Source organism: Impatiens glandulifera, chromosome 1, assembly GCF_907164915.1.
Source record: "Impatiens glandulifera chromosome 1, dImpGla2.1, whole genome shotgun sequence".
Classification (NCBI taxonomy): Eukaryota; Viridiplantae; Streptophyta; class Magnoliopsida; order Ericales; family Balsaminaceae; genus Impatiens; species Impatiens glandulifera.
This window is the reverse complement of record NC_061862.1, coordinates 131,615,167-131,628,879: the sequence shown is the minus strand read 5'-3', so window position 1 is coordinate 131,628,879 and position 13,713 is coordinate 131,615,167. Positions and strand designations below refer to the sequence as shown.

The following is a 13,713-nucleotide window of genomic DNA, read 5'->3' as shown; positions in this document are numbered from 1 at the left end:
TGTGTTTCTAGGATGCACCTCAATACTAATTCTCGCAAATGTTAGGTGCTCTCCTCCTTTAGTAATTAGATCCATGTATAATGGTCTACCTAATAAACCTGCAAATTGACTAAGGGCTTCAAAATTGTACATATGTGCAGGTATATTCCATAGCTTGAACCATATCTGTGCAGTTTCTTTTGCCTTACTAATAGGTTCAAGTCTTCGGACCATTTTTCTAACTTCATATAATTGGATCTTATATATGTATGCCCATTTTCTAGAATTTTCTCTAGATTAGATCCCTTCTTGAATTTAATGAAATATAAATCATGGACTTTTTCTAAAATTTTCTCCAGTCCTTTTCTTTCCCATTGCTTCAACCATGCATCTTTACTAATTGAGAAAAATACTCTGTTTTTCCCTATGTAGTTTCCCACAACTACATTTTCCCATTACTCTATACAGTTTTCCTCTACTTCAATAGGCAATTTAAATTCAAATGAAGAATTCAGTACCTCCACTTTTGTCTGTGTATTGTCCAAGTAGATATTCCCTTTATAAGAATGATCTTCTAACTTTTTCGTATTGTTGTTCTTCCAGACTTCATTAGTTTTCCATGTCGAGTTGCTCTTGATAGTATATGACTTAGATTTGGGAGCCTTCATTATTTCCTTCATTGTAGCAACTGACCATTGAACAATTTCTTCATATTCTTCTTTTTTCAACAGATTCCAGTCTTGAAGATAGTGGGTGTTGAGTTGATTTGTAACCTGTTGTGCTTTCTCCTTATTGATGACAATTTCTCCCCTTTTGGCATGCATAAGGAGCTTTGTAATCTGATTCTTGAGCCCAAACAGATTAACTCTTTCATTATAGCGTATCTTCAAAACTCCTTCATTATCCCCTTGTTTTCCTGCATTATTTTCAATAGGAATTTTCCCAGTAGTAGTTGAAGCGGATTGCTTAATTGTGTTGGTATCCTGCTGTTCTTTGATAACTTTTTTAGAAATTCTTTCAAATTCTTTGACTGTTGCTTCCTTAATTCCTTCCAGCACAAAATTCCTAACTTCTTTTAATTTATTAATTTTGTTCTTCCCCTTCCCCATAATGGCATAGACAGAGTAATAGAACAAATTAATTGCAGAAACCCAAAGAGATGATCAAAAGTAAACCGCAATCGAGAGAAAAATCTAACGACGCTTACAAATGTACAAGAAACCCTAAAATAGCAACACTTAATGAACGACGCAAGACAATACCGGGATGCCCATGTCGATCGTCCCGTGCCGCTTGTGCCTATTGTGTCGCCTATGCCGACCGTGTCGTGCCGCTTGTGCCAATGACGTTTCCTTTGATTAATGATAATTCCGATGTCGATCCAAATCTATCATCCAAATCTCTAATATAGTCATTGTCAATCAAACCTACTAATTCAACAACATTTCATTTCTCGTAGGATTTCAAAATCAGCCCTAACATATAAGTATTACAGGAAATTGGCATCCAAGATGTAACAAGTGAGTAAAAAACTTAGACTTCTCAATGCCCAACTTCAAAGTTTTGATAGGAAAAAGCTTAAAAATATCTTGATCAAAATTTTAAAAGCAAGGATTGAGCTGGAAGGAATCCAAAATCAGCTTCTCAATTAGGATATTTCCCCTCATTTGCAGAACGAGGAGGAGAGGAATACTTTGGATTTTTTTTTATTAGATTCTATGAAGAGAGTTTTGCTAAGCAAAAGTGAAGGCGGAATTAGTTATCATTAAGGGATAAAAATACTACTTTTTTTTATATCGGAAGTGCTCAACCAAAATTTTTAGGAACTTTGTGTTCAAGCTAAAGAGGATGATGTTAGCATGGCTTAAGGGAACGAACAAGTCCATGAATCATGATGAGGCAATTCGGTTCTATAAAGAGCTCATCGACACAAGGAAAGAGATAACAAGTTATAGCAGCTTTCTTCCTTTGGTTAATAATGTTGTTTCTGCGGAGGATAGTAGAAGGTTGATTGAAATTGTTTATGGTGGAAATATTAAAGAGGCTGTTTTTAGTATGAATGGGGGATAAAAGTCATGGTCCTGATGAGTTTAACGCAACATTCTTCAAGGAGAATTGGGCTGTGGTGGCTTAAATAGTTCATGATCTTGAACCTAATTTTAAAAAGTTTCATACTCAATAAAATCTAGGGCTTCCGTCCCATTTCTTGTTGTAATGTAATTTATAAAGCTATTTCAAAAATCATTTCTACTTGTTTCAAAAGTGTTATCTCTAAATTTCTTAATTCTAGGCAATCAACTTTTATCTTTAATCATTATATATCACACAACATCCTTCTTATTCTTATGCAAGGCCTTTTAAAAGACTATGGTAAAAAGAACTTTCACCTTGAGTAGCCTTTAAGATTGACATTCGTAAAGATTTGATTCAGTTAAGTGGAGTGATGTCCACGAATTCCTGATTGTTTCTGGTTTGACTTCTATTTTTATTAATTGGATTATGTAATGCGTACTACTCATCTCCTCATTTTATTGTATGTGTTAATGGTGTCCACAATGGTTTCTTTAAAGGTAAAAATGGTGTGAGGCAAGGGAAGGGGACCCCTCTTCGTACCTTTTTGTCCGTCCTCATCATGAAGATTTTTAATTGTATCTTTAAAATGATTTTGAAGATCTCCCATAACTCCTCCATCCACAATGTAGGGAGAACGATGTTACTTACTTATACTTTGTAGATGATCTTTTATATTGGTTCATGTAGATGTAGATACCATTAATACAATTAAGGAAACATTAACCCTCTTTTATATCTTTTATGTTCATTAATGAAGATGACAACTTGGCTTTTTATGGTGGCGTGAATGATGATACAAAAAAAGGATATTTTCAGCATTATGGAAATCAAGGAAGACACTCTCCTAGTCAGATATGTTGGAGTTCCGCTCTCATCAAGGCAATTGCAAATGTCTCATTGCAACCGCTCATTGAGAAGGTCAATAATTCGGTAATGGTATAGACGTCAAAGTGACTTTCTTATGCATGATGGATTGAGCTTGTTAAAAGAGTCATATTTGGAAACATTAGGTATTGGTCTCAACAAACTCTTATTCTAAAGAAGAAGGTGATGAAAGAATTGATCGTATTATGCGTGACTTTATATGGGGAAGTCAATGTTGGGTGAAAAAAAGGTTAAATGGGAGCCTGTGTACAAACCTAAGGAAGAAGGAGAACTGGACATAAAAAATATTTTTAATGGAATTAAACTCTTACTTATCGGCATTTTCTGGCTCTTTCAAAAAAGACGAATTCATTATGGGTTAGATGAGTTCACTCAAGATTTATGAAGCACGATGCTATCATTTATAATTTCAAAATTAGGGAGGGCATGGCTTGGTCACTAAAGAAAATCCTCAATTTACAATATAATGTGGGAAAAATGAGTGGGGTCTTGGAGTTCTGCTCTCATCGAGGAATTTGAAAGTGTCTCAATACAAGTTGTTCATTGAGCATGTCAAGAATTAGGTAATGGGATATGCATCAAAGTGACTTTCTCATGCACGCGAATTGAGCTTGTTCAAAGAGTCATATTTGACAATATCGGGTATTGGTCTCAGCAAATTGTTATTCTAAATAAGGTGATAAAATAGATGATCATATTATGTATGAATTCATATGGGGAAGTCAAGGTTAGGGTGAAAAAGGGTTATGTAGGAGCATGTGTGCAAACCTAAAGGGAAAGAGGACTAGAAATAAAAAATTATTTGGAATGAAATAAAACTCTTACTTATCGGCATTTCTGGGATCTTTCAAAAAAGACGGATTTATTATGGGTTAGATGAGTTCACTCAAGGTTTATGAAGCATGAGACTAACATATGAACTTTCAAAATGACTTGGTCACTAAAGAAGATCCTCAATTTACAACATAGTGCGGGAAAGATATCAGCAATCTGTAATTTAGTGGATATGTGCTGCAATTTTATAAAACCAGATAAAAATTGATTTCGAACTACATGACAATCGATGTCTAAATGTTTTGTCCGCTCAGGATTTTCTGTAATATGAATGGCTGCCTGATTATCACAATGTAATGTAATGGGTAATTGAAGAATAATTCGGAAATCATTAATAAGATATGAAAGCCACTTAATCTCGCAAACTGTCACAGCTAAGCTGCGATACTCAGCCTCGGCTGAAGAACGAGATACAGTGGGTTGTTTTTTTGTTTTCCAAGAGATAACCGAATTTCCAAACATGATACAATAACCTGATAATGATTTTCTTGTTTCTAGACATGAACCCCAATCAGAATCAGAGAATGCCTCAATATGTAGTGAATTATCAAATGGAAAAAACAGTCCCAAAGAGATTGAACCCTTTAAATATTTAACCAAATGTAAAGCTGCTTCCCAATGACAATTCATTGGTTGATTAACAAATTGAGATAATTGTTGTACAGCAAATGTAATATCTGGTCTAGTATAATTAAGATATAACAATCTCCCAATAAGTCTCCTATATTTAGAAGGATCTGCCATTATATTCTCATGATCATTGGAAAATTTAATGCCTTTGATCATGTGTATTTTAGTTGGTTTACAACCCATAAGACCAACATCACCAATAAGATCAAGAATGTATTTCCTTTGATTAACACAAAAACCATTATTGGTTTGTGCAATTTCAAGACCAAGAAAGAACTTGGCTTTCCCAAGGTCTTTTATGGTAAATTTAGAATCAATAAAATTCTTTACCAAAGAAATTTCAGTCAGATCATTTCCAGCAATAAGAAAATCATCAACATATATGAGCAAAACAGTGATACTAGATTTAGAATGTTTAATATAAAGACAATGATCATGTTCTGATTTAATAAATCCTATTGTAGTTAGACTTAAAGAAATTTCAGCATGCCATTGTATTGAAGCCTGTTTTAAACCATATAAACTTTTATTTAGTTTACAAACAGGTTTTTTTAAATCAGAATGTACACCCTCAGGAAGTTTCATATAAATTTCCTCATCAAGATTGCCATGAAGAAAGGCATTATTGATGTCAATGTGATGTAAATGCCATCGTTTAGAGGCAGCAAGTGCAATTAAAAAACGAACTGTAACTGTTTTAGCAACAGGTGCAAAACATTGATGGAAATCAATTCCATCTTTTTGATTAAAACCTTTAGCCACTAAACGTGCCTTACATTTGTGTAAACTGCCATCAGAATTTAACTTTGTTTTGAAAATCCAGCGACAACCAATGGCCTTTTTTCCTTTTGGTAAAGTTTTAATTTCCCAAGTATGATTATGTTTTAGAGCTTCAAGCTCATGTGTCATGGCTTGAATCCAATCAAGATTTTGTGAAGCCTCTAAAAATGATTGTGGTGTGTAAGTATGATCAACATTAGAAAGAAAATTAATGTATTCACAATCTAATAGAGAATTTATAAAAGGATAAGTGTTAGGGGTGTATCTACTGGAATTTGTGGATTCAATCTCAACATGATTTATTTCAAAATCTTTCAACCAGGAGGGTGAATGTTTTTCCCTAGTACTTCTTCTATTTTGATGAACATGATGAGAATCAATTGAATTAGGTAAAGTAACAATATGATCAGTTGATAAAACAGGTTGGTTATCAGATAATTGTAAGTCAGATTGAGAAGAATGTTCAAGCAAATCAAGTGGACTGTCAGAAATAACTTCATGTGTTTTATCATCATCAAAATGTATTTCATTATCAAAAATAATAGATGATTCACAACTATTTGGAGCAGATATTGTGTAATGTGAATTGTCAGTTATATTTTGATATGGAAATATATCTTCATAAAAGACAACATCTCTCGAAATAGTAACAACACCGTTATTAATTTCATAAACCAAATAGCCTTTTTGATTAGATGGATAACCAATAAAAATACATTTAATGCCACGATCTTCAAATTTGGTTTTATGCGGCAAAACATTTGCAATGTAACATAAACATCCAAAAACTTTAAGATGATTATATGAACAGTTATCTTGATGTAGCATAAAATATGGTGTTTTAAAATCCAAAACTGAAGATGACGTTCTATTAATTAAATAAGTTGCAGTAAGAAGAGAGAAAGGCCAGAATTTAATATGAAGTTTGGATTGATTCATCAATGACCTTGCCACATTAATCAAGTGTCTATGTTTTCTCTCCACAACACCATTTTGTTGTGGAGAATAGGCACAAGTTTTTTGATGAATGATACCTAAAGAATTAAAAAATATATTGAATTTTGAATTTATAAATTCAGTACCATTATCACTTCTTACTATTTTAACTAAAGATTCATATTGATTTTTCACCAAAGTAATAAAATTTTTCATGTTTTCAAATACACATGTTTTATCTTTGAGAAGAAAAATCCAAGTGCATCTACTATAATCATCTACTATGGTTAACATATAAGAAACTTGAATTATTGAAGGTTCCTTATAAGGTCCCCAAAGGTCAACATGAATAAGTTCAAAACATTTTTTTGAAACAGAACAACTATCAGGAAAAGACAATCTTGACATTTTTGAAATGGAACAAACTTCACAATGGTGTATCTTATTTCCCAAACCAGGGTAGACATTATTCATGACTTTAGGAGATGGATGACCAAGTCTATTATGCATTCTAATACAATCAATAACAGGAGATGAAAATTCAGTAGAACTACTATGAGAAATGTCTTTAGAACAATAACGAAGAGAAGAGAAAAACAAATTTCCAATTTTCTTCCCAAGCTGAAATTTGTTGACCAATTTACGGTCCTGCAAAATACATTCATCTTCATCAAATATGCACATCATGTTCTCATCTTTAATCAATTTTGCTACTGATATTAGATTATATTTGAAGTCTTTTGCTATCATGACATCTTTTAGCACTAATCTTTCATTTAGTTTCATATCTCCTAATTCAACTATTTTTTTAATTGATCCATCCGCTAAATATAGGATCCTTACTTTCTCAAGTTTTCTAATATTAATGAGCAGTTTTCTAGTATTGCAAACATGACTGCTTGCCCCTGAATCTATCAGCCACATTATGTCATTGTTATCATCATGATATGTGCTCATATTGTGTTCAAATGTAAATGCATAACAAGAATCATAACATGTTGGAATTTTAGTGTACTTACCTGCACTATACTCTGAAGTTCCTGCTGCTACCTTCCCTTTTCCTTTTGAATTTGCCTTGCACCATTCTTTGAACTGTTTATATTCCGTTCCAGTAACCTCTGCATGTTCTTCAATGTCATCCAATGGAGAATTTGCCACATTTGCTGTGTTGACAGCAGCCTGTTTTTTTCTTGATTGTTTGAACCACTCCGGATATCCAAGCAATTTGAAACAACCTTCTTTTATGTGACCTTTTAGTCCACAGTGAGTGCAGATAGAGTTCTTGAAGGGTTTGAATTTTTCAGCAGGTAATTTTAAACTTCCTTCAATTTTCTGATTCTTGTTGTTCAATTCTGTCTTCTCCTTCACCATCATTGCAGTGTATTCTCCTTTAGATATGCTAATATTCCTCTTAGTTTCAACATTAACTAGAATAGTAAATGCCTTATGAACTGAAGGCCATGGATCTGATGCTAGCATATTATCCACAACATGTTCATAAGAGTCATTTACTCCCATCAGAAACTGAAGCAACTTTGCTTCTTCAACATCTTGCGCTACTTCACTTACAACCTTACATCCATAACAATTAACAACATCAGATCTATCACAGTTGCACTTTCTTGCTGGCTTCAAATGTGCAGTTTCATCCCAAATCAATTTAACTTTGGAATAATGCTCAACAATATCAGAAGTACCTTGTTGAATAGTGGATATATCCTTCCCTAACTGAAAACGTCTTGGTCCGTTGTTGCCTTCGTATGTACTTCGAATATCTTTCCATAGTTGTTGAGCAGTTACAGCATTCTGGAAATGAATTTTCAGGTTTTGATCCATAGTGTTCATTATCCAGTTTCTCACCATAGCATCCACTAGCTTCCATTGCATTACTCCATCTGCATCTAGTGGCATCTTACAAGATCCGTCGATGAATCCGAGCTTCATTTTTGCCTCTAATGCTAGTCTAATACTTGTACACCACTCATAGTAATGAGATCTTGTTAGTATAGAATTAGTAATTATTGCACCTGTGATGTCTCCATTTTGAAGAAGTAGTGGATCGGTGTTGTATTTCCTCTTGTTCGTCATTCTCCTCTTCAATCGAGTCTCTGTTTCTTGATTATCAGCTTGATAGTCACTAAAGAAGATCCTCAATATAAAACATAGTGCAGGAAAGATGATTGATGTTTGCTTTGGTGATAGTAATGATACTCTTTTCTAACATGATTCATGGTTTTGAAGGGAAGTCGATCATCTATAAGGTGGAGTTCAATTGAGTTCGTATTAGAAGGGATTGTCAAGGGTGGTGATTGGAATGCATTTATGAGGCGGGAACCATAAGGTGTTAGAATTCTTGAGGATGTGGATAACTTAATTTTGTATGATCGATCCGATATTCATAAATGTAAAGTGGAGGTTAATGGTAAGTTCAATTTTAACTTGGCATGAAATTGTTTATGGGTTAGAGGTAAGTCCGTTCCTTGGTCTCATTTGGTTTGATCTTTTAAGATTATACCTCGGCATCAAGTGGTCCTTTCTCTTATGTTCAGTGAAAGGCTCATGACAAGAGATATTATAAGCATGTAACGACTAATCGTAGTTTAAGTTGTGTTCTTTGTTTGAAAGGTGATGAGTCAATTGCTTATGTTCTTGGAGAATGTTCATATGTCAATACAATTTGGGGAAGATTTGCAAACTCCATGAGATTGCAAAATTTTCCAAATGAGTGGATTCACATTAAGGATTTAGTGCTTGGAAAAACTAAAAGGTCTTTGTTTTTTTTGCCAATGTCATGAAATGCTACTTTGGAACCATTGTATATCATTTGTGGATGGAGAAAAATGCTAAGATTTTTTTCAAGGATAAGAAGGAATGAAGATCAAGATTGACGTGATATAGTTCTGGATGGTCATGCTCTTATTCATACGTGAAGGCGAATACCCACAAATCCGGATGATTTAGAAGTTTGTCAAAACTGGTCTATTCATTTTGATGAAGTTACTAAGCTTTCTAGATTTAAGGCGAGACAAACTTTTGATTTGTTAGTGGTATGGGTTGTTTGTATGCTTGTGTTGTTGTTTTTCATTTCATTTCATTTATTTTTTTTTTATTAAATTTGAGCAAATGGTTGTTTTTCTCTAATTTAAAACTCTTGTACCTTCACTTTTGGGTTTTTAATTAAATAATAGTAGGTCGTTTACTAAAAAAAATATTACAGACAACCAACAATCCTTTTAAACAGTTGAGTAAACTAACTCATTCCCTTCATGATTCATCAATCTTGTAGAAGAAATAATAATACATATATAATAACCTAGTAAATTGTTCATGTCTACAAGTGACTTAAACTTGAAACAAAAATAAATAATTGATCATTTCATCTCCCTTCAAGTGCTATTACCAGATTTCTAATGCTACAATTATTATAATTGAAGAGTTTAGTGAGGCTAAAAGAAGCCCCAGTCTTGTCGCGATGTCATAAGGACTGAGGACTTGCATAATCTGGATCATGTTTTAGACTCATCAATAGAAGAATATGTAGAGAAAACTGTTGTGGATTCAACTGGGTTAATTGTTGATAATATCCATTTCCCTCCTGCTCTGTTGCATAAATCATGCACATGATCTTTCATGGTAATACATGTCTCTTTTGTCAATTAGAAAATACTACATAAATGAAGTTTTCCAAGATCAGAGCTTTCTTTTGCATATTTTTAATAATAAAATTACAGTCCTTTCTTTTGGTAATATTTTCACATGAATGTTAGCAATGCAATAATTACATTATAATCATTGAAATCAGTTGTACAGAAAAATGTCATATTTCTTGGAAGATACAATCATATTTTGGAAATGCAATGCAACTGTCTTTAGTAAGTTATCTTTCACTTCTTTACCTGTATAATTAGTTCAGTAACTTGTGCATTGTTCTTCAATTTGTTATGCCAAAAAAGATTGGTTATGCTTGAGTTAGTTAATTCTTTAAGTTTTTTTTTCTTCTAAATTTGAATTTAAGTATTCATAGAAAGATCTAAAATTTAGAGGATTTAAGGGTGATATTTTTAAATTAATTGTTGTGTTTGAGTTGTTTTGTTAACTAAGTTTGGCGGATTTTCAAGTATCTATCATTGTTTTAAATTGTTTCACAACATTAAATAATGACTAAATATTATATATTCTAGCACTTGTTGAATATAAATCTCAACATAAAAAAATGACTAAATATATTCTATATTCTAGCACTTGTTGAATATAAATATTTAAAATATTGAAATTTATTTATTAATTATCTAACTACTTTTGATCTATTTTTTTTTTTGGGATAAATGATAAATTTAGAACTCTTGTATAATTTTTTTTTTCAAATTTAGAACTCTCCTAAATTTTTATCATTTAAAGAACTCAAGTTACACTATATTGTTATATTTAAAACTCTCCGTGTTAAATTACAGTTAAATCCGTTAAATAAATTGTCATCTCATTTTATTTATTTAATTAATATAATTTTAATTACACCTCATTAATTATATAACTATCTCCTCCTCTTCCTCCCAAAATATATTTAGATAGTTGTTATTTGAGCAACAAAACAATAAGAACAATAAAATGAGCAGAGTACCAAATTGCATTAAATTAACGATGCACAAGGTCAATCCCAGATGGGTTGGTTGGGATCAATCGAGATATCAACAAATTTCAACCATTAGAAAACCAGTATTAAGTACTCTCTTTCCTCGCACAAAACATTCAATGGTTCCGTCAATAACAATCGTCCTCACCATATTCTATATATATATATATATATATAATGATGCTTAATTTTTAAAGTGTCCAGATTGCCGGGTCGAGAGCTATGGTTAATTTGGATATCTATGTGAGAGTAAATTGATACTTGGGGTCGGATTGTGTGTTTACTCGCCCAGAAATTTAAAATGGTTAAAAATAAAATTAAAAATGATATATGTATGTTTCGAACTTCCAACCTAACAAAACAAGTACAACTCTTTAACCAAATGTGATTGAGATGTGGTTTGTCGATGATTAATAAGCCGGTATCAATTGAAAGTGATTACAAAAATATGAATCAAATATTTAATTAACCAAAGTGTAAGGTCATTAGGTTAAATATTAAAAAATATGAATTAAATATTTGATTGACCAAAGTGAAAGTATAAAGTCACAAGATGAGAGGTTCATTCAAATTTTTTATTATTATTTATTATTTTTTATTGTAATAAATTATTTGTAATATATTAAAAAATTTAAATATAGATCACATATTATTATTATTAAAAAATATATCATTACATATTAGAATTATATATAAAGAGGTAATTTTATTAAAAATATTTTTTAATATCTATTTATTCTTTTAATAGTTTGTTAAGGTTATTAAATTTAAATTTATTCTTATTAATTAGCTAGGCATAATCTATTTTAAATTCTCCAATTAGTTAGTTAAAAGGTTATTAAATTTAAACTTTATTTTATTCCTATTAATTACCAGTTATTTTTTTAATAGTTAGCTTTTAAAATATTTTTTTATTAGTTTAAAATTTATTTTTTATTCTTTTAATTTATTAGTTTGTTAAGAGGTTATTTAATTAAAATTTTATTTTCTTCCTATTAATTATATTAATTAGGTATGTCAATTTATATTAATTAGCTTTTTAATTTTTTTTATTCTTTTATTAGTTAAGAGGTTATAAATTTAAATTTTATTTTATTCCTATTATTTGGTATATTGTTATTTCCTATTAATTAGCCTTTTTAATTATTTGTTTATTAGTATAAATTATTGTAAGTTATGCATTATATATCGGTTCAAAATTACAAGATCACATATTTATAGATTTTTTGAATTTTATTTCCCAATAAATCAAATTCTTTCTTAATTACAAGTTTTTTTCTCTTTCTTCTTGTTAGTGTTTAATCACACTTTATATGTTAATTAATATTTTGAAATGAATAAACAATAATTTTTATTTTTATTTTTATTTGATATTAATATATACAAATTAGAATATGTTATTTACATTTTATTTAAGAAAAATCCATCCATATTATAATCTAAAATAGGATTATGTGATTTATTATATACAAATTTAAATAATTAAGAAAAAATCTCAAATAATAGATTTATACAATATAAAAATATAATTTTTAAATATAAGATATAATAGACTAATACTATTGGTTAAACCGATGTAAAAATTTAAATTGTTAAATAATATATAATAATAATAATAATAATAATAATAAAAGAATTTGAAATTATAAGTAATAGAAAAAATTAAAAAGAAAGAAATTTTCTTTTTTTTTAAGGATTAAGTGGCCAATTATCTTCCTAAAAATTAGGAATATAGTTTAAAATTTATATTATATTAATAGACCAAAATGATAAGTGATAGTAATAAGTAATTCCATTCTATATTATTTTCTCTCTCAATAAATTTATACAAAATATCAATTAACAATGGGTAACGATCAATGGTGGGAAAGGGGAGAGTTCTTGGTGTTGGTAGTTATGGGGTTGTTTATGAAGCTCGTCCATTGCTTGGCGATCCTATCTCTCTTATTCTTCCGCCACTTATGGCAGTTAAATCGTTCATTATTAAGGATTCTCTCGACCGAGAGAAACAGTTTTTGTCGATATTCAAAGATGATCATCCAAACATCATTGGTTATTATGGTTGTTCGGATTTCAACATATTTTTGGAGTATGCCTCCGGCGGCGACTTAAAGAAAACCTGTGGAGGATTATCGGAGATGGAGGTGAGTGAATATGTTAAAGGAATTTTGTTGGGTTTGAAAGATTCATCAATTGGGTTTGGTTCATTGCGATATTAAGCCGGAGAATATATTATTGACCGGCGATGGAGTTCCAAAGATTGCAGATTTTGGATTGGCCATGAAAGCAGGAGTTGTTAACAGAACTGACGGAAGGCGAGGGACGCCAGAATATATGGCGCCTGAAGTGATAACACACGGAGTATATAACTGGCCATGTGATATTTGGGCATTGGGTTGTACTGTATTAAAGATGCTAACCGGACAGAAGAAAGTATGGGAAGGATTTCCGACTAATAAGGATATAAAGAATTTTGTGGCAAAACACGACGTCGTACCAGTAATTCCTGACGGGCTGTTATTTGAGGCAAAAGATTTCTTACAAAGGTGTCTTGTGAGGGATTTTTGGAATAGATGGAATGTTAAATCACTTCTCAGTCATCCGTTCGTATTGAGAAAGACGAAAGAACTCAACTCATAATTTGAATTTTTATTAATTTATTGAAAAATTACCCTCGTAAAACTATAACGATTTTGTAATATATAATATAATTCTTTTATGATTTAACTTTTATTGTTTTTAAATAGTTTCTTATATGCATGGTGCTGACCAAGAATGACAGAAAAACATTATATCATTAAATTAATTTCACAATTAAATACTTTCAAGCCACTAGTCTTGGACTGAATTTGAATGTCATGCATAGAACTTCCACTTATGATGAACCAACAATTAGCCTAAGTTCCTTGCAGTATTCCAAACAGAATTCAGATTAGATTAGATGTTAATGTAGAAGTCGACCAACA

The 13,713-nt window shown here is 31.1% G+C and overlaps 2 protein-coding genes and 1 long non-coding RNA gene across 3 annotated transcripts; 1 reads left to right on the top strand and 2 right to left on the bottom strand.

The window, feature by feature from the left end:
- Positions 1-6,340: 6,340 nt before the first annotated feature.
- On the bottom strand, positions 6,341-7,225 carry LOC124933133. The gene is made up of 2 exons (XR_007098850.1): positions 7,137-7,225; positions 6,341-6,765 (listed from the first exon to the last, which is right to left on the bottom strand). It is a non-coding gene; the product is annotated as an uncharacterized LOC124933133 (long non-coding RNA).
- A 27-nt stretch (positions 7,226-7,252) lies between these two features.
- LOC124943548 lies at positions 7,253-8,061 on the bottom strand. Its single transcript, XM_047484047.1, has 2 exons — positions 7,353-8,061; positions 7,253-7,296 (listed from the first exon to the last, which is right to left on the bottom strand). Exons 1-2 carry the CDS (start codon positions 8,059-8,061, stop codon positions 7,253-7,255), a joined length of 753 nt encoding a protein of 250 aa, XP_047340003.1.
- Positions 8,062-12,606: 4,545 nt separating this feature from the next.
- LOC124943534 (mitogen-activated protein kinase kinase kinase 20-like) lies at positions 12,607-13,387 on the top strand. The gene is made up of 2 exons (XM_047484033.1): positions 12,607-12,891; positions 12,968-13,387. Exons 1-2 carry the CDS (start codon positions 12,607-12,609, stop codon positions 13,385-13,387), a joined length of 705 nt encoding a protein of 234 aa, XP_047339989.1.
- Positions 13,388-13,713: the final 326 nt, after the last annotated feature.